General features: G+C 51.4%; 1 protein-coding gene across 1 annotated transcript in view; it reads left to right on the forward strand.

Moving 5' to 3' along the window:
* The first annotated feature begins 733 nt into the window (after window positions 1-733).
* The window catches only part of LOC144723255 (zinc finger protein 385D-like), a 44,957-nt gene continuing 23,005 nt past the window's right edge, over window positions 734-22,685 (forward strand). Inside the window, exons 1-3 of the mRNA XM_078601847.1 lie at window positions 734-967; window positions 20,083-20,272; window positions 21,569-21,838. Coding sequence (XP_078457973.1) covers window positions 839-967; window positions 20,083-20,272; window positions 21,569-21,838 — 589 coding nt within the window. The 5' untranslated portion in view covers window positions 734-838. The remainder of the gene's footprint in view (window positions 968-20,082; window positions 20,273-21,568; window positions 21,839-22,685) is intronic.

A 22,685-nucleotide genomic window follows, 5' to 3' on the forward strand; every position in this document is an offset into this window, starting at 1 on the left:
AATTTGTTTCGCATTGATTTAGTCTTTTAGAATACGTGCGGCACATATGTGTGCACACGAGTAATGTGAATACATCACAAGCATGTGCTCGAGAATTAAATCTCATCAGATCATCACCATTATCAGGCATGATCAATTCACTGCTGGATGAAGGCCTTCCCAAGCTACTGCCATCTCTCACGATCCTGTGATGTATTTGATGTATGTGCATTTGAGCTATAGTAATCGCTCCATATCCTTGGTGTAGATGTCTTCTCTGGTGGGGTTGATGGTTGATGGATAAAACCCACCTGCAGAGCAAAAAAGTGTTATAACACAGCAAGTAGGGTTCTGACCTATATATACATGTTTTTTAAATTATGATTGCTGTGACAAGCAACATTTTTCATAAGGAAATAGCCACTTTTTCAAAATCAACCCTTCCAAAAAAGAGACTCGGATAGGCTGACCACACAAGCCTTGTGGCTATGTCGTCAGCCTGTTTGAGAGTCATATCTGCATTATTAGAAAGAACCACCATTGGTTTGTACATTGTACAAAAACAGATGGCCTTTTGAAAAGCCATCATTCAAGGGTGTGTAAGTGGAAGAAGGAACAGATTGAAGACCCAGACTGTATTGGAGAGGTAACATCACAGAATAGAGGTGCCTTGCCCTTCTCAAGCTCGAACAACAGGCCAAACATCAAAGCAAGCGGCGCCAGCTTATTTTAATGGATCTGGAGTGATGCCAATATGACCCCTTGATGTCACGAGTAATATCAAACTGAACTGAATTGAGACTTTCCCGGATAAACGATTATGGTAATATCATGAATATTATCATCATGATAATAACCGATGTTTTTTCCATGGCAGATGGATCCGGTCCAGAAAGCTGTGATCAACCACACATTCGGCCTTCCAGTACAGCCCAGGAAGAGGCAGCTCATCACTTGCAATATTTGCCAAGTGCGCTTCAACTCTCAGGTCAGGACAATTAACTATTTTTATTTTACCAGGTAAGGCCCACTGAGCTATATAGCTCTTTTTCAGAAGTGACCTAGCCACAAATGATCGCTCAACGAAGTGGCTTATCATGTGGAAATTTATGGCAGCCAAATACTCTCAACACATGTTTCTAAATGTGGAGTTAAAAACCCGGGGGATCTGGAGAAAAATCAACGCGAACACGGGGAGAACATGCAAAGTCCAAATATACAGGCGTCAGGGTCTGCATTGAACCCACGACCTCTTGTATACCAGGCAATGTAGTTAACATCTCGCCACCGTGACAATGCCATCTGCATCGTTCGCATTACTCATCCACTCATGTCCATGCCCATCTACTGGAATCGCAGTGCACTGGCAAAGGTAGATCTCCACAAAGCTCCATCTTGGAATGTCATATATAATGAATTCCTGTGTATGGCACATGAGTTGTAAGAATTGTTGTTGGTTTTCACCTTTAATATCTAGCCATTTTGTGTCTTACCTATATAAGTCATTTTTGTCTGTCTGTGTGTCTGTCTGTATGTGTGTCTGTGTGTGGACGCAACTTGTGACACTTTTAATTCACAAACTGTGGGGTTTACGTTTCAAAAAAGTACCCAGATACCACGCGATAAGCCCTGGGGTGAGCCAGCGCTATTCATATTTCACATCCGTCAACTTTAAAGTAGTTAAATAAGCAATTTATAACTATTAATTATTATATTACTGTGTTGAGCGTGCACCAAAGCACACATCTGCGCATGCGCGAGAACGCTGACCCGTGGTTCCCATAGCAATGCACAGACGCGATCGGTGGAGGGAGGAATTCTCATTCGTGTTAAAAATACAAAATAAATACATGCAGAGGTAAATTCTTCAGTGTGATGTCCTCTTTCCCCCCCGCACCTCAATGTTGTGTACTTACTACTATAGGGTCGGTAGATACTACTATAGTCCATAGATACTACTACTGTGGTGCGGGCGGGGGGATGGTCGGGGGGAGGGTAGCGGCCCAGCCACAGCCCCAGCTGACCACCTCGGCCGGCTGGGCAATCTAGGCGAGTCCGGGGGCTCTGCACGGGACTAGGCCTCACCATGGCAATGTTAAGTACAATTTTCTTGCTTCTTTAGCTAAACTCACGTTGATAGAAACCTATTATTTAAATAATCACCTTGGAAATAGTAAAATATTTGTATTTGTGTGCTGACAACTAATATTTCTAAATTTACTTGGTCAATATTAATATATGTATTATTGTGTCGAAGCCCCTGTGTGCATGTGAGTCAATGTGTGTGTCTGCCACCATGTGTGTGTCTACATCCGTGTGTGTGTGTGTATCAGTCGATGTGTGTACGAGTCGATGTATGTGTGCGTGAGTTGATATGTTAATTTAGTAGTTAACTGCTATAGAGTCGATAGATACTATTATAGAGTCGGTATATACGACTATAGAGTACGTAGATACTACTGTAGAGTTGGTAGATACTACTATAGAGTCTGCTGATACTACTATAGAGTCAGCAGATACTACTATAGAGTTAGTAGTTATTACTATAGTCAGTGGATACTACTATAGAGTCAATAGATACTACTCTAGATTCAGTAGGTACTACTATAGTCATTAGATACTACTGCAGAGTCAGTAGTTACTGCTATGGAGTCGGTAGATACTACTATAGAGTCGGTAGATACAACCATAAAGTTGGTAGATACTACTGTAGTGACTATACTCGTCACTGTATGGTGCCGGAGCTTGCGAAGTCACGGCCGGTAATGTCATTACGGGCAGCCCGGGTTACGGGCTGCAGTGTCAACCCTAGCGGTGGTTGGGTGAGCACTGGTTAGCATGGAGGCACCGCGAGCAGTGTGCGATACCGGCTCCCAGTGAAGCCAGGGTTACTCTGGGGCATGACACTCTGGCTGACCTGTTGTCACGTGACTGGACGATACTGGAGGGGGGCCACTGGTGGACGGGGGCCGAGGGGCGGTCACGTGGACCCTAGGGGCTCTTGGGAAAATTTGAGAAGGAGCTCGAGAAGCCTGAAAGGTGGGCGGAGCTACGGGCGGAGTCAGCGCCAGCCCGGGAGCATATAATGAGAGCTCCGTGAGGAGCTCAGGGTTCTTCAAGTGTTGGTGTTGGAAGATCCACGTCGGGGAGAAGAAGCCTCTAGCCATGCGGTCCGGGACCCAGCTTGTGGTCCGGACCGAGATAGCGAACCGTGTCTAGTTCAGCCGTAGCATGGTTAGATGGGCATTCGAGACCCGAGTGTAGATTGTGTTGTGTTACGTGTTAATGCGGAATTAATAGTGTTGCTCCCAAGATAACGTCTGCGACTCAGTTGGGGTCACTACACTACTATAGAGTCAGTAGATTATACTACAGTCAGTAGATTCCACTAGTCAGTATATACTGCTACAGAGTCAGTCGATACGACTATAGAGTCAGTAGATACTGCTATAGAGTTAGCAGATACTGCTACAGAGTCAGCAGATACTACTATAGAGTTAGTAGTTACTACTTTAGAGTTGGTAGACACTACTGTTGGGTCAGTAGATACTATGGCCAGTAGTTACTAGTGTAGAGGTGTTACGGAGGGCAAACAAACGCACTGGGCGTGGTTATGCCCGTACAGCAAGAGGTGCTTACATCCACGTTCGCACCGTTTAGCCTGGGGGGCTAACATGGTGCTGGGATCCCCCACGGCCCCACCCCTCAGTGGGGGAGTTGCTATATAAGGCGGTGAGCCGGAGGGCTCGGGGTTCAGTGTCCAGCCTTAACCAGCGAAGCAAGAAGACCAGCTAGATAGGCCCCTGGGACTCCCCTGGATCGCTGTCCTTCTCAGGACCGACCAGGGCAAGCCAGTGGCGTGGCCCCAAGAGCCCAGAGCCGATGCTCTTGTAAGAGCCGGTCTGGGGACTCAGGGTGCCGTAATCCCAGCTTAACCAGAGCTGGGTTAGCTAGCCTCCCCTAGCCCTGTAGTGGAGGACCTAGGAGTAGGCTAGCGTGACATAGATTGTGTGATCTCCCTGTTAGATGGGTGAAGGGGCCGATACCCCTTCGAGTGTTGTACATCCCGACCTGTTATGTACATTGTGGTTAATAAATAAGTGTGCCTCCAACTACGTCGTCCAAGTCTCCTGGAACCTACTACAACTGGCGTCAGAAGTGGTCTTCTAATGATATATACAAGACGGACGGCTCGTACCAGGGAACCGGGGGAGGAGGAAACCTCGGCCGACTCAGAGCCCGAGATTGCGGAGGGCGAATCCGAGCAACCGGGGCCGAGTCCACCCACACCGCAACGGCAGGACGGGTGGGGACCGTCGGCCGACGGACTACGGCTGGCTCACTCCCGCCTGGCGGAGCTACTCTACGCGGCAGCCACCACGTTGGAGGAAATCACTCGCCTGGGGGCTGGAGGAGCTGCACGGGGCGACGACGGACGACACGCGACGCCGGTTCCCGCCATTTATATGGGCCTGGAAGTCGGATTTGCCGCCATCAGTACAGTGGGTGCTGAGAGCGGGGCCGGGCTACGTCAGGTGACCGACATTCGCCAACCAGAAGCCGCCACGTCGTCAATAGCGGCCGGCGCGTCACCAGAAGAGCAACCGCCGATGGCACTCGCCCTTCCCGCCGAAACTGCGGAGTGGCGGGAACGACGGGGCGCGATCTACGGCTGCGGACGCCGCGTTACAGCAGCGATTACCACCCCTCAAAGAGTTTGTGGGGGAAGACGGTGACTGGGGAGCCTTCCGAAGACGCTTCCTCGCTCACCAAGGAATGGCACAATGGACGGATGACGAAGCACTACGCGCGCTACCGGCGATGCTCAACAGTGACGCCCTCGCTACCCTCACCTCGGCGCCAAGAGCTTCAACTCCTGTCTGCAGTCTATGGACCACCTTCTGACTGCAGGCAGCTGTTCTACAATCGCCAGCGGGGCGCCAAGGAATCGCCTCTGGCATACCGCACCGCTCTCCTGGCCCTAGCGAAGGCGGCTTTCCCTCGGATGGACGAGGAAGGGGTGGACGCCATGGTGGCAGAGAAGATACTGCTGTTGGCGGACGATTTGGACATTGTTGTCTTGGCGCAAGACGACACGGACATGTGTTCCCTGTGGGCCGTGCGGCACATCCACGCTAACTTGCTGTCCCAGCGTCGCAAGGCCAGCAAGGCGGTGGCCAGGCATACCGTGGCTGCAACCACCCTCCCATCGGAAGAGGTCTGCGCTGTGGATCGCCCGATGGAGTGGAGATCCGGGGGACGACCAGCTCGGGACGGACCGAGCCGCCAGGATCAGCCCAAGCCGTCTGGGGCGCTCACGCGCTGCTACAACTGTGGCCTCCGGGGCCATGTGGCTTCGGAATGCCGGGCTCCTCGACAGCGCGGTGCGACGCCTCGACCGGACGTGGCGCCTCTACCCAAGCTTCACCAGCAAACTCCGGCGAGTCGTGGCACCCCACATGTTTGGCCTACGCACACACCTGTGACACACTCACGCACTGCAACGAACGGGGGTCGAAAATTGCCTGTCGTCGCGCCGAAACGTGCCATGCTGGGGAGTGCGTTCCAACCGGGCCAGTGGTCCGAGTTGGCCCATCGCGTTGTTGCCGCGTCGTCGGGGTCGTCGGTCGTTGTGGGGCATATTGATGGGGTTGAGGTACGGGTCTTAGTTGATACGGGAGCATCGGCAACTATTGTGTCCAATTTAATTTATAACATTCTCCCCGTTCAAAGCCGTCCTTTGCTCCCCGTTGATGTTCCATGCTACGCTGCTAACCGGGGCTCGCTGGGCATTATTGGACAGATCCGCGCGCAAATTTGTATTGGGGACATCAAATTATCCAGCCCGATATTGGTCTCCTCCTCGCTGGCGGTTCCGTGCCTGTTGGGGACGGATTTCTTGGCCAAAATGCCGATTCGTATCTTGGTCGACCAGGGTTGCATCGAACTCCCGTCGGGCCGACGTATGATGTTTTTGTCCTCCCCCGCTACTGTCCGTACGGCATTTGCGACGGTACAGGCGCTGGTTGCGAGGACGGTACTCGTACCTCTTAGGCTGCGGCGACCATTTGCTAAGGGCGTTGGGGATCGGGGGGGTTCTGTTGGGACCATCTAGGGCCGGGGTCAACAGACCCGATTTGATAGTGGCCCAGACCATTGTGAAAGGGGACGGGGACCCCTTTATCGCAGTCCTCAATGTGGGATCGCGAACGGCTGTGGTTCCTCAAGGGACCGTGCTTGCGCACGCGACGCCGGTACCCTGTGAGGAACCGGTCATTGGTCAGGTGAGCGCCGCTCCTCCGTCGCGACCGCATTCGGACCGTGATGAGGGGTGGCTGGATGCGCTTTGTGCGGGATCATCGGACCTGTCCGACTCACAGCGTGAGAGGCTTCGAATCCTCCTGCGCGAGTTTTCCGACGTTTTTAGTCAAAACAAATACGATATTGGTTGTACTAAACTGCTGCGACACCATATTGACATGGGTGACAGCGCGCCAATCCGCCAAAATCCTTTTCGGTTGAGTCCCACCGAAAAGGATCATGTCAAATCGGCCGTAGACGACATGCTAGCTGCGGATATTATATCCCCTTCTACCAGCCCTTGGGGTGCGCCGATCGTCTTAGTTAAAAAACACGACGGCTCATTGCGGTTTTGTGTCGATTTTCGTCGGCTGAACAAGATTTCTGTAGCCGACGCATACCCGCTTCCTCGGATGGATGAATCGCTTGATGCCCTGGCGGGGGCGCGGTTCTTCTCCACATTGGATTTATTGTCCGGGTTCTGGCAGCTCCCTCTGGATGATGAATCTAAACTGAAAACGGCTTTCCGTACGCCGCACGGCCTTTTCCAATTTAACCGCTTGCCGATGGGGCTCCATTCAGCGCCGGCAACTTTTCAGCGATTAATGGAATTGGTCCTGGCTGGGTTGCAATGGGATTCATGTTTGATTTACTTAGACGATGTCATCGTCTTTAGTAAAATATTCGATGAACACCTCCAGAGGTTGCGTGCCGTTTTTCTCAAAATGCGGGCTGCTAATTTGAAATTCAAGCCCCAGAAGTGTCATTTGCTCTGCGAATCGGTGCGGTATTTGGGTCACATTGTCGGACGCTCAGGTATTGCCACAGATCCCGCCAAAACGCAATTTGTCAGCTCCTGGCCGACTCCCACCTCGGTGGGGGAGGTCAGGAGTTTCATTGGATTCGCGTCATATTACCGACGGTTTGTCGCTGATTTCGCTACAATTGCGAAACCCTTACATGCCTTGACATCAAAGGGGGTCAAGTTTCATTGGGGTCAGGAGGAGGAAGCAGCTTTTCGCTCTCTCCGGGACGCCCTAGTGGGGGCTCCGCCATTGAGTTATCCTTACTTTACAAAACCCTTCTTGCTCGATACAGACGCAAGCAACACGGGCATTGGGTGGAAACCGTTCGTTGCGCCCCATGTTCCTACCACACACACGCGTGGCCAAACATGTGAGGGGTCCACCGACTCCCGGAGTCAGACTTCGCTGCTTTCGCCTAACTTGCCACCGACTGTTCCACCTCCAGGTGCACCAGGATTGACGTGCTCACGACCGCCAACCCCTCCCGGGGGGGTTGGGGGTCGCTCAGCAGCAAAGCCAGACACTCTCACACCCGGACTGTTGACACCCACCACTGGGCCAACCGGGGTTGCCCCTTGTGACGGCCCCGCTGCAAGAACGCGCGCCAAAACGCGCAGACTTTTGTGAGATCGGCCGCTTGTGCGGCCCTTGCGGGGGTCGCGGGGTGGGGGGGGGTCCTGGAAATTGTATATATGTTGTTATTTTTTACGGGATGGGGTATTTATTCGGGGGGGGGGGTGCGTCGGGTAATTTTTCTCTTTCTTGTTGTTGTTGATTGTTTTGGGGGGATGCATCTTTATTGTGATTTTGTTGCAGCCGGGACGGCTGCGGGCCATACAGGGGGGGGGGGGGGGGGGTGATGTAGAGGTGTTACGGAGGGCAAACAAACACACTGGGCATGGTTATGCCCGTACGCCAAGAGGTGCTTACATCCACGTCCGCACCGTTTAGCCTGGGGGGCTAACATGGCGCTGGGATCCCCCACGGCCCCACCCCTCAGTGGGGGAGTTGCTATATAAGGCGGTGAGCCGGAGGGCTCGGGGTTCAGTGTTCAGCCTTAACCAGCGAAGCAAGAAGACCGGCTAGATAGGCCCTGGGACTCCCCTGGATCGCTGTCCTTCTCAGGACCGACCAGGGCAAGCCAGTGGCGTGGCCCCAAGAGCCCAGAGCCGATGCTCTTGTAAGAGCCGGTCTGGGGACTCAGGGTGCCGTAATCCCAGCTTAACCAGAGCTGGGTTAGCTAGCCTCCCCTAGCCCTTTAGTGGAGGACCTAGGAGTAGGCTAGCGTGACATAGATTGTGTGATCTCCCTGTTAGATGGGTGAAGGGGCCGATACCCCTTCGAGTGTTGTACATCTCGGCCTGTTATGTACATTGTGGTTAATAAATAAGTGTGCCTCCAACTACGTCGTCCAAGTCTCCTGGAACCTACTACACTAGTACAATCAGTAGATACTACTATACAGTCAGTAGCTACTACTGGGCTCAGTAGATACTACTGTACAGTCAGTAGATACAACTACAGAGTCAGCAGATACTATAGAATCAGTAGATACTACTGTAGAGCCAGATACTACTTTAGAGTCACTAGATACTACTCACTCCATTGTATGTAGGGTGTGTAGGTATATATGCCTAAGCGGGGAAAAAAATATATTTTTAGACGGGGTGGTCGACAATTTTCGGAAACCTTTTAGATCAATTATTTACCACCCACTTTCTATAACTTTTTGGACTTCTTATAATTTTGTTGATGGACAAATGGACAAACGGCACACCGGGCTTTCACAATAGCTTCGTGTTATGTTTTTAAGAGAAGACAAGTTTTGAAATATATTTTTCCCCCATGCAATGCCGGGTACTTACCGCTCGTGTCCAATAAAAGTAGATGACAAAATTTATATTTATTGCCTTGGCCTCTGCAAAATTTGTAGCATTCATTCACATTGTCAAATATTTGGATGCTTGTGTGCTGGAGAGTGCATGTGGGTGATTGGGGGTTGGAGACTTTTAATTATGGAATTGAATGGTGTGATGAGGATCAATAATGTAAAGCACGTACAAACATTAAGCTCTTCTTGGTTCTTTTGGTAAAGTCACGTAGAAGGGAAATAATAAAATGATAAAAATAAAACATAATAAAAAACAATTCTCACGACGTTTCGGCCACAACGCAAGCAGCCGTCCTCAGGTGAAGAACAGGTCTGTCGGAAAGACAGCGTCTGAATGAACACCACCAAGCTTGGCAGCGTATATTTAAGCTGGGTTAGGGGAGGAAGGGCGCCTTGACAAAGGCATTTGCATATCAACAGAGGAATTTAGCATATTTATGGAAAACTTTAACATTAAGCTGCTGTCATTTATTCTACCTCGCTGCAGAGGAGACCAGTTAGATGAGATTGGCTCAAAATCATGACCATTAAAATTATTCGCAGAAGCAATGCATCAACTGCATCATCTACGAAATGAATATGCTTGTCCTGTGTGTTTCTGCTGACTTCTAAAAGTATTTAACGATCTTTTGCCTTTAGATATATTGTAAAATATGCATTGTTGTACTCATAGCAATGTCTTCCTTCCTTCATAATTTTTTATTTTGCTTACATGTGTTTATATATACACACATTTGCATGGACCCAAACTAAAACAAATTACATTCTGAGAATAGGTTTTTCCATTTTTTCTGGCAACAAAACAGGTGTTGAGATGTTAAAACACCAAACTGAAACCTTTTACAAGGAATCATATCTGTATTAACCACAATACTTGTGGTTAGAATGCAAACAAAAAACATACTGATAATATATGCATTGTCTTTGAAACTGATTGGTCCACACGAGAGACGGCTTTCTTTTGAGCCTCGTCTCAAAACAGTGTTAGACCAGAGGACGCCAAAAGGGGTTAGGGTTTCCCCGAATCCCTTGGATTTGCACGGGTTGTGTTTAGTCGAGGATGCCTTTTTCTTCGGGGGGCTGGAGGGTGTGATGTAGTGCTGATACTTACGTGATCCGAGGGTATAAATACTCGCGTGATCTTAGGGTACAGTACGAGGATGACGTCAGGAGGAAAAAGAGGGTGACGTCAGCGGGAGAGGCGGGGCAATCGAGGCGCTTCTGGGTGAGGAACGGAGCAGGGTGGACGCGTTATGGCGTGAGCCCAAGGGAATATAAAGAAAAGTGTCGACCCTCAATCTTCATCTGGTGGACTCTCTACAAATGTATCGCAATGTATGAAGGTCGAGAGAAGTCAAATTAATTCAGTCAAATAAAACTCCAAAAGGAGTACAAATACACGTTTATAACATGATAGAAAACATTCAATTTTATCTCACGTGGTTTAAGATTAATCAAATAAATAATGTATATCCTACAATGCTGTGTTGTTGTGTTCGACTTGTGCCCGGCAGATATTTCATTTCAGTGGACAAAGTAAGGGCTTAATGGCAGCACAAAAGATACCACTGTTGAGCTAGAATGCCTCCATTGTGCTGACCCGGTAAAGCATTTTATTTGGGCTTTCTGCGAAATCTAGCAGTCACATTAGACGTGACTGAAGCATGCTACCTTGAGTGCATGCTCTTGTCCACATATCTGTGTCCACTCATGACTGATGGACAAAAAGGACAGCAATTGACTGCAGGACACGCATAAATGAAATTTCAGAGGTCAATTTACATATTTAGTAATCAACATCGTCAATTAAATAATATATCTAAAAAAGTGCCTCCATGTGTGAAATACATTTGTATATGATGTGCAATGACAGAACGTTAATTGATATTGTAATGAATATAAAAAACGATGTTCCTGTAAAAACAGTGCTTAATTTAAATATCCCTTTATTTTACGATTTATTTAGGATATAGAAAATTTGCAGCATTTCTGTAGGGATGTCTACAATACACATAGCATCTCACAACTGTGCGGATAAATCGGCAGTGTCCGTGTTACGAGAATGGCATTATGCTGCAGGTTTTACGGCTACAGTGACGTTTTGAGGCTAAGTGCTTTCTGAAATTGCTGCGAGGCTTGACGCGTGATTTCTCTGTTTAATTATTTATTTGTTTGTATTTTGGACGTTTTCTGGCAGTCTTTGCTTCGTACATTCCGTGGGACAATTTTCTCTGCACCGCTTCGTCTCTGCATGATAGTTTGTAGCGGTAGCACTGCAGCAGCGAGACTCCAGGCAGCTGAGTGTCTTCAGCCTTCGGGCAATATTGTCTGTTCATATCACATTTGTAATCAACAAATCCGTCCTAACCTCCTTCATATTTTCGTGGCAGCCCAGTGGGTTTGTGCCCAGCAGCTCTCACCTGCAGCTGGTGGGGGTCACATTGCTATTTGTTTACATTAAAGAAAACTTCCATGGGCAGCATCAAAACCGTGAGCAAGCGACGTGAAAACTGACTGGAATATTAAGCATCTTTGCAGGAGCCGGTGATGTCTGAGGCCAAGTTAGAGTGCTTGCACTATCTAAAAAATGTATGTATCAGCTGGACACTCTTATTTCATTCATCCACGAGTCATCAGAGCTGCATAAAAGTGCAACTAATTTTAACGCTTAATCCAGTGAGGAAATGGGATGTTGAAACGCAAAAAATGGTTAAAAACGGCTGCTATTAGGGCGTCATTTTCAAGGTAATTGATGTCACATTTGTTTTGCACGAAACTAACAAAAATATATAATTGCAAAACTAGTTATGAAAAGGTGATTTGCATTCGTAAGTAATACTATTTTGTTACAGTAAAATGTTATTGTGAACCACGACATTAATTATATATTGTTTTTCTTTGCAAGCCGCTGTGTGCATGCTGTACTGCACCTTTACTTTTTGAATCTTTGATGACGCAGCATCGGCCAAGCTAATTAAAATGGAAATTAGCATCTTGCCATTAACCTGAAAGTGCTTTTGTATGGCACATCAGGCACGATCTCCCGCCCCCACTCCCGCCTCTGGGATTGCAGTGCAGCTATGTGGACCCGACACCTCATCTCCCTGTTCCCTTTTAAATCTGACATCGGAAGCTGATCAACAGCGAGTGCTACATTTGGCTGTGATACATCTTCAACATTGGATAGCACTTTAACGACCACCTGCCCCCCACAGCAAAATGCGGTTTCCTTTTGCAATCAGGTCATAATGCCATGTGCTCTTGTGAATCACAACTAGAGCAGATTGCAAGAGTAGACGTTGGATTGGAATGTTTTTTTCGGCCGTTTTTCTTTATTTCGCAATTGTCAGCTGTTATAATCAGTCTAAAGGGCCGTGTTATATGTGTAGTAAGTATTCAGGAGGCTTGACGACGGGATCGGAGGCACACTTATTTATTAACACCAACTTGTGTACAGTAGCGGGTACACACAGTACTTAAGGGGTTAACGTCCCCTTTACTCGGCTAACAGGGAGACACAACATCTAACCCCGCTAACCTAAGCCCAAGTCCTCCACTACGGAGCTAAGGGAGGCTACCTATCCCAGCCCTGGTCAAGCTGGGATCCCGGCACCCTGAGTCTGGGCTCTCGGGGCCACGCCACCGGCTTGCCCTGGTCGGCCCTGACAAGGACAGCGAGCCAGGGGAGCTCCGGGGCCTATGCTAGCTGGTCTTCGGTCTTCGCTGGTTAAAGCTGATACCCCCGACCTCGAGCCCTCCGGCTCACCACCTTTTATAGCACTCAGCCCCCGGGAGGGGCCCGTGGGGGATGCAGGTGCGGACGTCGGTGTGAGCACCTCCTCTGTGTACGGCCCTAACCACGCCCCCTGTGTTTGTTAGCCATCCGCGCCCATACACAATTACACCTCTACATCACCCCCCCCTGTACAGCTCGCAGCCGTACCCGGCTGCAACAAAAACAGAATAAAGGTGCATCCCTCCCCAAAACCGTGTGTGCCTCGCGTAATTTTAACAAGAACAATGACAACCATAACAACAACAACAGGAAACAGGTAGAAGACGAAAGAGAGAAAAAAATAACCCGGCGCACCCCCCTGAATAAATACCCCATTCCGCAAAACCAACATATATATACACGCGCCCCGGGCGCCTCCCCCCCTCATCCGCAAAGGCCCCCCAACGGCCGACCTCATAATAGTCTGCGTGTTTTGGCGCGCGTTCTCGCGGCGGGCCCGTCACAAGGGCCCGTCCCGGCATGCTCAGTGGTGGTTGTTGACGGTCCGGGTGCGAGAGAGTCTGGTTTCGCTGCCGAGTGACCCCCGACCCCCCCGGGGGGGGTTGGCGGTCGTGGACCCGTCACTCCAGTTGCACCTGGAGATGGAACAGTTGATGTCAGGTTAGGCGAGAGCAGCGACATCGGGGAGTCGGCGGACCCCTCACACGTTTGGCCATGCGTGTGTGTGTGCGAACCACGGGGCGGCGCAATGAACGGTTTCAACCTTGAGGGGTGCACGTACCACCGACGCCTCCCCCATTTGACGCGTACACATTGCGGCCGCAAGACCTGTACGACCTCCACGGGCCCCCGCCACGGCCGTACCAACTTTGACGAGGTCGCCAGCGGCACCTGGGGGCAGTGCAACCATGCCCTGTCCCCTGGTTTCCATTTGAACACATGTGCCCGCCCCAGCCGAAGCCTCTCGTTCGCCTTCTGGCGGAGTTCAGAATTTTGCACGGCCGCTTCCCGCGCCTCAGATAATTTGCCGATGTTAAATTTAACGTGTTCGGACAATGTAGACTTCGCCCGAGGCGCCGAGAACTTCAGCTGGGTCGTCACAGGGGGGTTAGCCTCGCGGCCATACATTAAAAAGAAAGGGGAAAATCCGGTGGCCGCATGGGGAGCCATCCTGTAGGCTTGCAATACACCGGCAATGCGAAGGTCCTAATCTGTCTGGGATTCCGATACCTGCTGGGACAGCATGGACGTGATGGTCCGATGCAGCCGTTCCACCATCCCGTCAGTTTGTGGGTGATACGGGGAGGTCCGAATTTTCTCCGTACCCAAGAGGTCGCACACCTCGCGGAGGAGTTTCCCCGAAAAATTCTTACCCTGATCAGTCAGCAGCCGTTCCGGAGCACCCTTGTCGAGGACATAGCCCTGGACAAAGGCCTCCGCGATGGCTGCTGCTGACTGGTTGGCCAGGGGCCAGGCCATAGGCCATCTTGTGAAGTATTCGACCCCTGTCAATAAATACCTATTTCCCCTGGGTGTAGCGGAAATGGCCCGAGAATATCTAGAGCAACGAGCTCGTTAACCCGGGAAACCTTTATGGACTGCAGCGGAGGGTTGGACCCCCTTGCTGGTGGCTTCCGCTGCGCGCATTGCGTGCACGACCCCAAGAGATCCACCACGTCCTTTGCCATGCCCGGCCAGAAGAAATCGAGCTGGAGCGTGGCAAAGGTCTTGTGAACCCCCAAGTGCAGGAGCCGCTCATGAGCAGCCCATACCACCTTACCCCTTAATGCTGCAGGCACCACGAGCCGTTGGCGACGGGATTTTTCGTCCCAGTGCATTAAAAGACCCTGGAACAACCCCCACGAGTCAACGTTCGCCACCCCCTGACCAACCCCCCCGGTGCGACGGCGCAGAGCGAGGAGGGAGGTGTCCTCCATTTGGAGGCGTCCCCACTCTGCGACCGACAACCCCAGCAACGAATCCCTCCCTTCTTGCTCGATAGGACCCGAAACCGAAGGCGCATCGGCGGCGGCCACGAGGACCGAATCGGTGGTGACGTTCGGGGGCCTACAACGCCCCGAACCCAAGAGGCAAGCGCACTCCGAAGTGGGTGGCAACCGCGACAGGGCGTCAGCGTTCGTGTGGCGGACGCCCTTATGATATGTGGTGACAAAGTCGTAGTCTTGGAGAATCTCCAACCATCGAGACAACTGGCCCGTTGTTGAACCCGCAGGGCGTACTGTAGAGCCGCATGATCTGTACGGACGGTGAAACGCCGACCGTACAGATACGGGCGGTACTGCTGAATGAAATAAACAATTGCCAATAATTCCCGACGGGTAACGCAGTACCGTTGTTCCGCTGGAGACAGTACCCGACTACCGTAAGCCACCACATGCTCTACGCCCCCAATGAGCTGGGACAGCACGCCCCCAATGCCCGTGTTACTTGCGCCTGTATCGAGCAAGAAGGGTTGTGAGAAATCGGGGTAATTCAACGGCGGAGCCCCCACCAGGGCATTCCGGAGGGCGCGAAAAGCAGCCTCCTCCTCCGGCCCCCAATGAAACCTGACTCCCTTGGACGTCAAGGCATGCAATGGTTTCGCGATCGTAGCGAAGTCAGCCACAAACCGTCGGTAGTACGACGCGAACCCAATGAAACTCCTGACCTCTCCCACCGAGGTGGGAGTCGGCCAGGAGCTGACGCATTCCGTTTTGGCGGGATCAGTGGATATCCCCGAGCGCCCAACAATGTGACCCAAATACCGCACCGATTCGCGGAGCAAATGGCACTTCTGCGGTTTAAATTTCAAATTGGCAGCCCGCATTTTGAGAAAAACAGCACGCAACCTCTGGAGGTGTTCCTCGAAGGATTTGCTAAAGACGATGACATCGTCCAAGTAAATTAAACACGAATCCCATTGCAAGCCTGCCAAGACCAGTTCCATTAACCGCTGAAAAGTTGCCGGCGCAGAATGTAAGCCCATCGGCAAGCGGTTAAATTGGAAGAGACCTTGCGGTGTACGAAAAGCAGTCTTAGGTTTTGATTCGTCATCCAGAGGAAGCTGCCAGAATCCAGAAAGTAAATCGAGGGTGGAAAAGAATCGCGCCCCCGCCAAGGCATCGAGCGACTCATCCATTCGAGGAAGCGGGTACGCATCTGCCACAGAAATTTTGTTCAATCGCCGAAAGTCGACACAAAACCGCAGTGAGCCGTCGTGTTTTTTCACCAAAACGATCGGCGCGCCCCACGGGCTGTTGGAAGGGGAAATGATATCGGCGGCTAGCATGTCATCAACGGCCGATTTGACATGATCCTTTTCGGCGGGACTCAGCCGAAAGGGATTTTGGCGGATTGGCGCGCTGTCACCCGTGTCAATATTGTGTCGCAGCAATTTAGTACAACCAATATCAAATTTGTGTTGACTAAAAACGTCGGCATCCGTCATCACAGTCCGAATGCGGTCGCGACGGAGGATCGGTGGTTACCTGACCCACGAGTGGTTCCTCATAGGGTGCCGGCGTTGCGTGTGCAAGCACGGTCCCTTGAGGAACCACGGCCGTTCGCGATCCTACATTAAGGACTGCAATGAAGGGGTCCCCATCCCCTTTCACCATGGTCTGAGCCGCTAGCAAATCGGGGCCATTGACCCCGGCCCGAGATGGTCCCAACAAGACCCCCCGATCCGCAACCCCCTCAGCAAACGGCCGACGCAACCTAAGAGGGACGAGCATCTGAGCCCCCGGGGGTACGCGCACAGTTTTTGCTACGAGCGCCTGCACGGTTGCAAACGCCCGACGCCCCGTGGCGGGGGAAGACAAAAACGTTACGCGTCGACCCGACGGGCGCTCGATGCACCCCTGGTCAATCAAGATACGAATGGGCATTTTGGCCAAGAAATCCGTCCCCAACAGGCACGGAACCGCCAGTGAGGAGGAAACCAAAACAGGGCGGATAATTTAATGTCTCCAATGCAAATTTTGGCGCGGATTTGGCCAATGATGCCTAGCGAGCCCCCGTTAGCAGCATAGCATGGCACGTCAACGGGGAGCAAGGGACGACTTTGAACGGGAAGAATGTTATAGATCAAATCAGATATAATGGTCGCCGACGCTCCTGTGTCAATTAAAATCCGCACCTCTACCCCATCAATATGACCGACCACAACCGACGATCCCGCCGACGCTGCAACGACACGATGGGCGAGCTCCGACCACTGACCCGGTTGGAGTGCTCGCCGCATTTCAGAACAATCGGGCGCAACGGCGTCGATTTGCGAGCCCTGTTCGGTTGAGCGCGTGAGTGTGTGTCGGATGTGTGCATGGGCCAAACGTGTGAGGTGCCACGACTCGCCGTATTTCTCTGCTGGAGCTTGGGTGGAGACGGCGCGGCGTCCTGACGAGGTGTCGCCCCGCGCTGGCAGGGAGCCCGGCACCCTGAAGCAACGTGGCCTTGAAGGCCACAGTTGTAGCAGCGTGTGAGCGCCCGAGATGGCCTGGGCTGCTCCTGGCGGCTCGGTCCATTCCGAGCCTGTGGTGCCGCCGATCTCCATTCCCCCCGCCGCTCCACCCCGCAGACCTCCTCCAATGGGATGGTGGTGGCCGCCATGGCATGGCCAGCCACCCCCTTGGCGGCCTTGCGACGTAGGGACCGCAAGCCCCCGTGGATGTGGCGCGCGACCAGCAAGGACGACATCTCTGCGTCGTCTTGAGCCAAGACGGCGACGTCCAGCTCATCCGCGAGTAGCAGCAGCTTTTCAGCCACCATAGCGTCCACTCCCTCCTCGTCCATCCGCGGGAAAGCTGCCTTCGCCAGGGCCAGGAGAGCCGTCCGGAAGACCAGGGGCGATTCGTTGGCGCCCCGATGCCGATCGTGGAATAGCTGCCTGCAGTCCGAAGGCGGGCCATAGACAGCTGACAGCAGCTGCAGCGCCAAGTGCAGCGTGGCGCGCTTTTCCTTAGGCGCTGAGGTGAGAGTAGCCAGGGCGTCGTTGTCCAGCATCGCCGGCAGCGCGCGTAGTGCTTCGGCGTCCGTCCAGTTCGCCATCTCTTGATGAGCGATGAACCGCCTTTTGAAGCCGCCCCAGTCTCCGTCCGCGCCCACGAATTCTTTGAGAGGCGGCAGTCGCTGCTGTAACGCGACGTCCGTGGCTGCGGATCGCGCTCCGTCGTTCCCAGCAGATGAAACAGTGTGGGCGGGCTGCGAGCATGGCATCGCCGGTCGCTCTGTTGTTGACGCACTGGCTGGTGTTGATGATGTCACGGCTCGTGCTTGGCCCTCAGCAGTCACCTGACGCGGGCCGGCCCCGCCCTCTGCCCGCACTGTAGTGACGGCGGGAAATTTAACCGTGAGCCGCATCGGGGTGGCGGGAACTGTCGCCGCGCGTCGGCTGCTGTCGTCGTCCCGCGCAGCCCCTCCATCCCCCAGCCGCGTGATCTCTTCCAACGCGGCGGCCGCAGCGTAGAGCAGCTCCGCCAGGCGGGAGTGAGCCAGCCGAAGTCCCTCGGCCGACGCATCCCCCCCTTCCTGTCGTAGCAGCACGGGTGTACTCGGCCCCGGCTGCTCCGATCCGACCTCGGCCATCTCTGGTGGCGATTCGGCCGCGGTGTCCTTCATCTCCGACTCCCTGGTACGTGTCGTCCCTCGTGTGTCCATCGTTGAACGTTTTACTTCTGACACCAGATGTAGTAAGTATTCAGGAGGCTTGACGACGGGATCGGAGGCACACTTATTTATTAACACCAACTTGTGTACAGTAGCGGGTACACACAGTACTTAAGGGGTTAACGTCCCCTTTACTCGGCTAACAGGGAGACACAACATCTAACCCCGCTAACCTAAGCCCAAGTCCTCCACTACGGAGCTAAGGGAGGCTACCTATACCAGCCCTGGTCAAGCTGGGATTCCGGCACCCTGAGTCTGGGCTCTCAGGGCCACGCCACCGGCTTGCCCTGGTCGGCCCTGACAAGGACAGCGAGCCAGGGGAGCTCCGGGGCCTATGCTAGCTGGTCTTCGGTCTTCGCTGGTTAAAGCTGATACCCCCGACCTCGAGCCCTCCGGCTCACCACCTTTTATAGCACTCGGCCCCCGGGAGGGGCCCGTGGGGGATGCAGGTGCGGACGTCGGTGTGAGCACCTCCTCTGTGTACGGCCATAACCACGCCCCCTGTGTTTGTTAGCCATCCGCGCCCATACACAATTACACCTCTACATATGTAAAGAGAAAGGCAAGAGATACCAACTGGTAATCTTCCACTTATTTAGATACAGACACTGAAGGGGAATGCTTTGTTGCTCCACTTACAATGCATCTGCTACTGTTATCCACCGTGACAGCCAGGCTGCCCACTGATGACTGTGGCAGAGAGCACAGCCCGCGTGATGGGAGGCTAGCTGTGTGGCACCGAGGGGCTCCCGAGTGAACTGATGACAGATCGGGATTGTAATAACCAGCCTGAGCCATCGCTCATACGCGCACATCTGCTGCACTCTTTCATAATCATGAACTTTTATTTTTAAACGCCCTCACAGATGGCACCGCAGCACATCAGCAAGTGCGAAACTTTCAAAATACTTTTCGAAATACTGACTCTACGTAAATAAGGCTCTGTAATTATGTTTAATGTAGGGTTATTTATTTCGAAGCCCCAATTATGTACCAGCAATTTTCAAAATCTAATTCTGAAAAATGGGGGTGCCGCCATTATCAACACATTTTAAGCCTGACCACAAAGCTGTTTGCAAGCAAATGGGTTCTTTGTTGGCTGCCATCAAATGTACATTGGAACAAAAACTAATTTCAATGAGTTGCTCATTGGCTAAACTAGCATATATTCAGAGGGTACTTTAATCCTGAGCTGCACTCTTAACGCTGTCATTCAGTCGTCCATTACCATATGATTGTTTGACATCAAATCCCAGGAGTACCACGTGTTTGTTTTGAGCAGTACGTGCGACGATGACTGTTTATTGTGTGTGAGGCATGCAAACACTGCCTATGAATGACATGTGGGCTTGAAAACAAAGTATGGCATGTACTGTATGTTTATAATATCAGACAGACATATGCCATATACCATTAAATATACACCATGATGTATACCATTGCCTGAATGTTTCTAGCTGCCATTGTAAATTCGCAATATATTTTTGAGCCGATAATTCTATTCATTTTCACATGCCACTCATTAGCTTCACAGGATGGCATGTTGACATGACAATCTTTATGATTCATTACAGCTGTCATGATATGTTTGTGACTCTGCCAATTAGAGCTTATTCTAAGTGTTTGACGACGAGCGGTCGCTTCTGGTTTTCATGAATGAGCCATGACCTTGCACAGTTTGTCTTTCATTTTATTCTCCTTTGTAGAACCAAGCTGAGGCTCACTACAAAGGCAGCAAGCACTGCAAGAAGCTTAAAGCTCTGGAGGCCCTGAAGGCCAGACAGAGCACAGGTGCTACCTCTGACCTTGGCAGCCCATCCACCTCCACATCTCTCTCCTCATCCAGTTTCACCCTGGCATCCACCACCACCCTTTCAAACAGCTCTGAGCACAAAGGTTGGTGGAACCCAACCATCTCGGAACATGTACATTGCCTAGTCAGATATACACACCTAATGACATCCAACTTTGTGCAATGCAGAGTTTTTTGTTGAAAATGTTCATTACCATCATCAGCCAGTCATGATGTGTCCAGTGCTGGATGAAGGCTTCCCCAAATTGTTACCATCCTTCATGGTCCTACGATGCCACGATCCATATCACATCTGTCCATGAGCTTATCTCATCCCAATCTACATGGGTGCTGTCCTCATGGGCATGTGTACACCTTTGGCTGCCATTCCATAGCCAGTCTGGATCATCGGCCATCGTCTCTTTTATTGATGTGTCCCATCCAAGCCCATTTACTTCCATTGGCAGTTATTATAACAGCGAATGAAAATTAACTCCGGGAAATAATTGATAAACTTAACAAAGACGAAGTCATGTACAACAAGTAAATTTATAAAAAAACGTTGGCGGGATGTTACTGTAAAACAGCAGGTGCGTGAACCTAGAGCAATTATTGAAGGCAGAATAGAATGAAACAAAAAGGCAAGCAAAAGCAGTTGGAGTGCGTTTAGAATATTGAGCATAATGCAGTCATGAAAAGCAACATACCAGTGTGCCTTAAGGAGAAGTTTTCAGTCAGTGCATCTTACCTGGCGATGAAATAAAAACGCTGACACAATAAAAATGGAGAGAAAAAAACTGTCTGAAAAGTGTGCAATGAACTTGGGGAGTTGCAAGATAGAAAGAGAAACACGTGGATCAGACAAACGTAAAAGAGAGACATCGTATTGACTGTGAAAAAAAGTAAGTCTCTCAGATACGTGGGTCACTAAATAAGCGAGTATTTTTTTGTTACAAGGATAAAGAGGTGCTCTAGCGAAACGCAAGACTTGCAATAAAAAGACGGAGTTAACATCCGGTCAACACAGCACAGTATTTGATAAGGTAGATAAAATTAGTACCACATTGCTTTAAATCAGTAGTACCCAGCCTATGTAGACACCAGCTGAGTCTATAGTAAATGTGCAATTTCTCCCACTGTTCCAGGGCGACTAATGAAGGAGAGATGCCACCGCTGTGCTTGCTTGGAAATGTTTTGCAGTGAATTAAATATAGACAGGACTTATATTTCGTAGGCAAAGGTTGTGTTTAATGCCAGTGTCAATAACTGAAGGAAATCGCTCCACAGTAAGCGTCTGTAGATGCACAATACAGGAGGGATTCCGTTGAAGTGTCTGTAGGTTCGGGCGTGTGAATCCATTGCGTGCGGTGCTCTCTCCTCTGTCCGCGCGTGTCCTTCAGGATGTCACAGCGAATGCACGAGTTCCACCACCCCAGGGTGCGAAGGAGCACAGCAGGGGGGGCGTGAGCGCAGCCCCGTCCCCCAGCAGCGAAACAGCGCCGTGGACGCCGCCGCGCACGAGGGAGCAGCTAGCACCGCCGCATGCCTCGGTGCTGCTCCCGCTTCAGCCATCGTCGAGTCGGACGAGGAGAAGGCCAAGCGCCTGCTGTACTGCGGCATCTGCAAGGTGGCCGTCAACTCACAGTCTCAACTGGACGCTCACAACAATGGTGAGGCCTCCATGCACGTACCTTAGCTTTCCTTACACCAAGGCCGTAGCCATGGAGTCAACATTGGGGAGGACCAAATCTTCCAGGGTGTCTGGGGGTCCCAACCCAGAAAAAAATCTAAATTTGAAAACTAATATCCTGCCTAAAATATTAAAGAATTCACTAACACATGGGATGCACTTTTTATTTATTTTTTACAATAATGTCTAATAGTGTATTTTATTACATTGCTCTGTTTTTACTTTTTTACCATTTTTTTTTCATTGTATGTGAAGTACCGTTGATGACTCTTGGACACCGTTGGTGAGGCACACGTATTTATTCCGTACAAGTAGTCACAACTGTGGACATACAATACTAGAGGGGGTATCGGCCCCCTCACCCGGCTAGCTGGGAATACACTGCTAGCTATCTCTGACCTACCTCCTAGTCCTCCACTAACGGGCTAGGGGAGGCTGTCTGGCCCGACACTGGTAAGTCGGGCTACGGTACCCGGAGTCCCAGAGCACTAGCTCTGGTTCTCGGGACCACGCCGCTGGCTCGGTCCTGCGCGGCCCTGACAAGGGCGGCGTCCCAGGGGAGTCCAGGGCTCTAGCTAGACGATCTTCGGTCTTCACTGGTTTAGCTTTAACATTCTGCCCCGAGCCCTCTGACACATCCCCCTTTATACTCCACCCCCGCTGAGGGGTGGGGCCCCGGGCTGCCTGGTGCGGACGTCGTTGAGAGCACCCCCCCCGTGCACTCACGTAGCCCCGCCCACTGTGTTTGTTTCCCATAAGCTGCCATGCATAACGGCTCTCTCTCTAACACCCCTACATCACCCCCCCCCCCCCCCCCCCGCATAGCT

The sequence above is a fragment of the Lampetra planeri genome, chromosome 1 (assembly GCF_965212315.1).
Source record: "Lampetra planeri chromosome 1, kcLamPlan1.2.h2, whole genome shotgun sequence".
In the NCBI taxonomy this organism is placed as follows: Eukaryota; Metazoa; Chordata; class Hyperoartia; order Petromyzontiformes; family Petromyzontidae; genus Lampetra; species Lampetra planeri.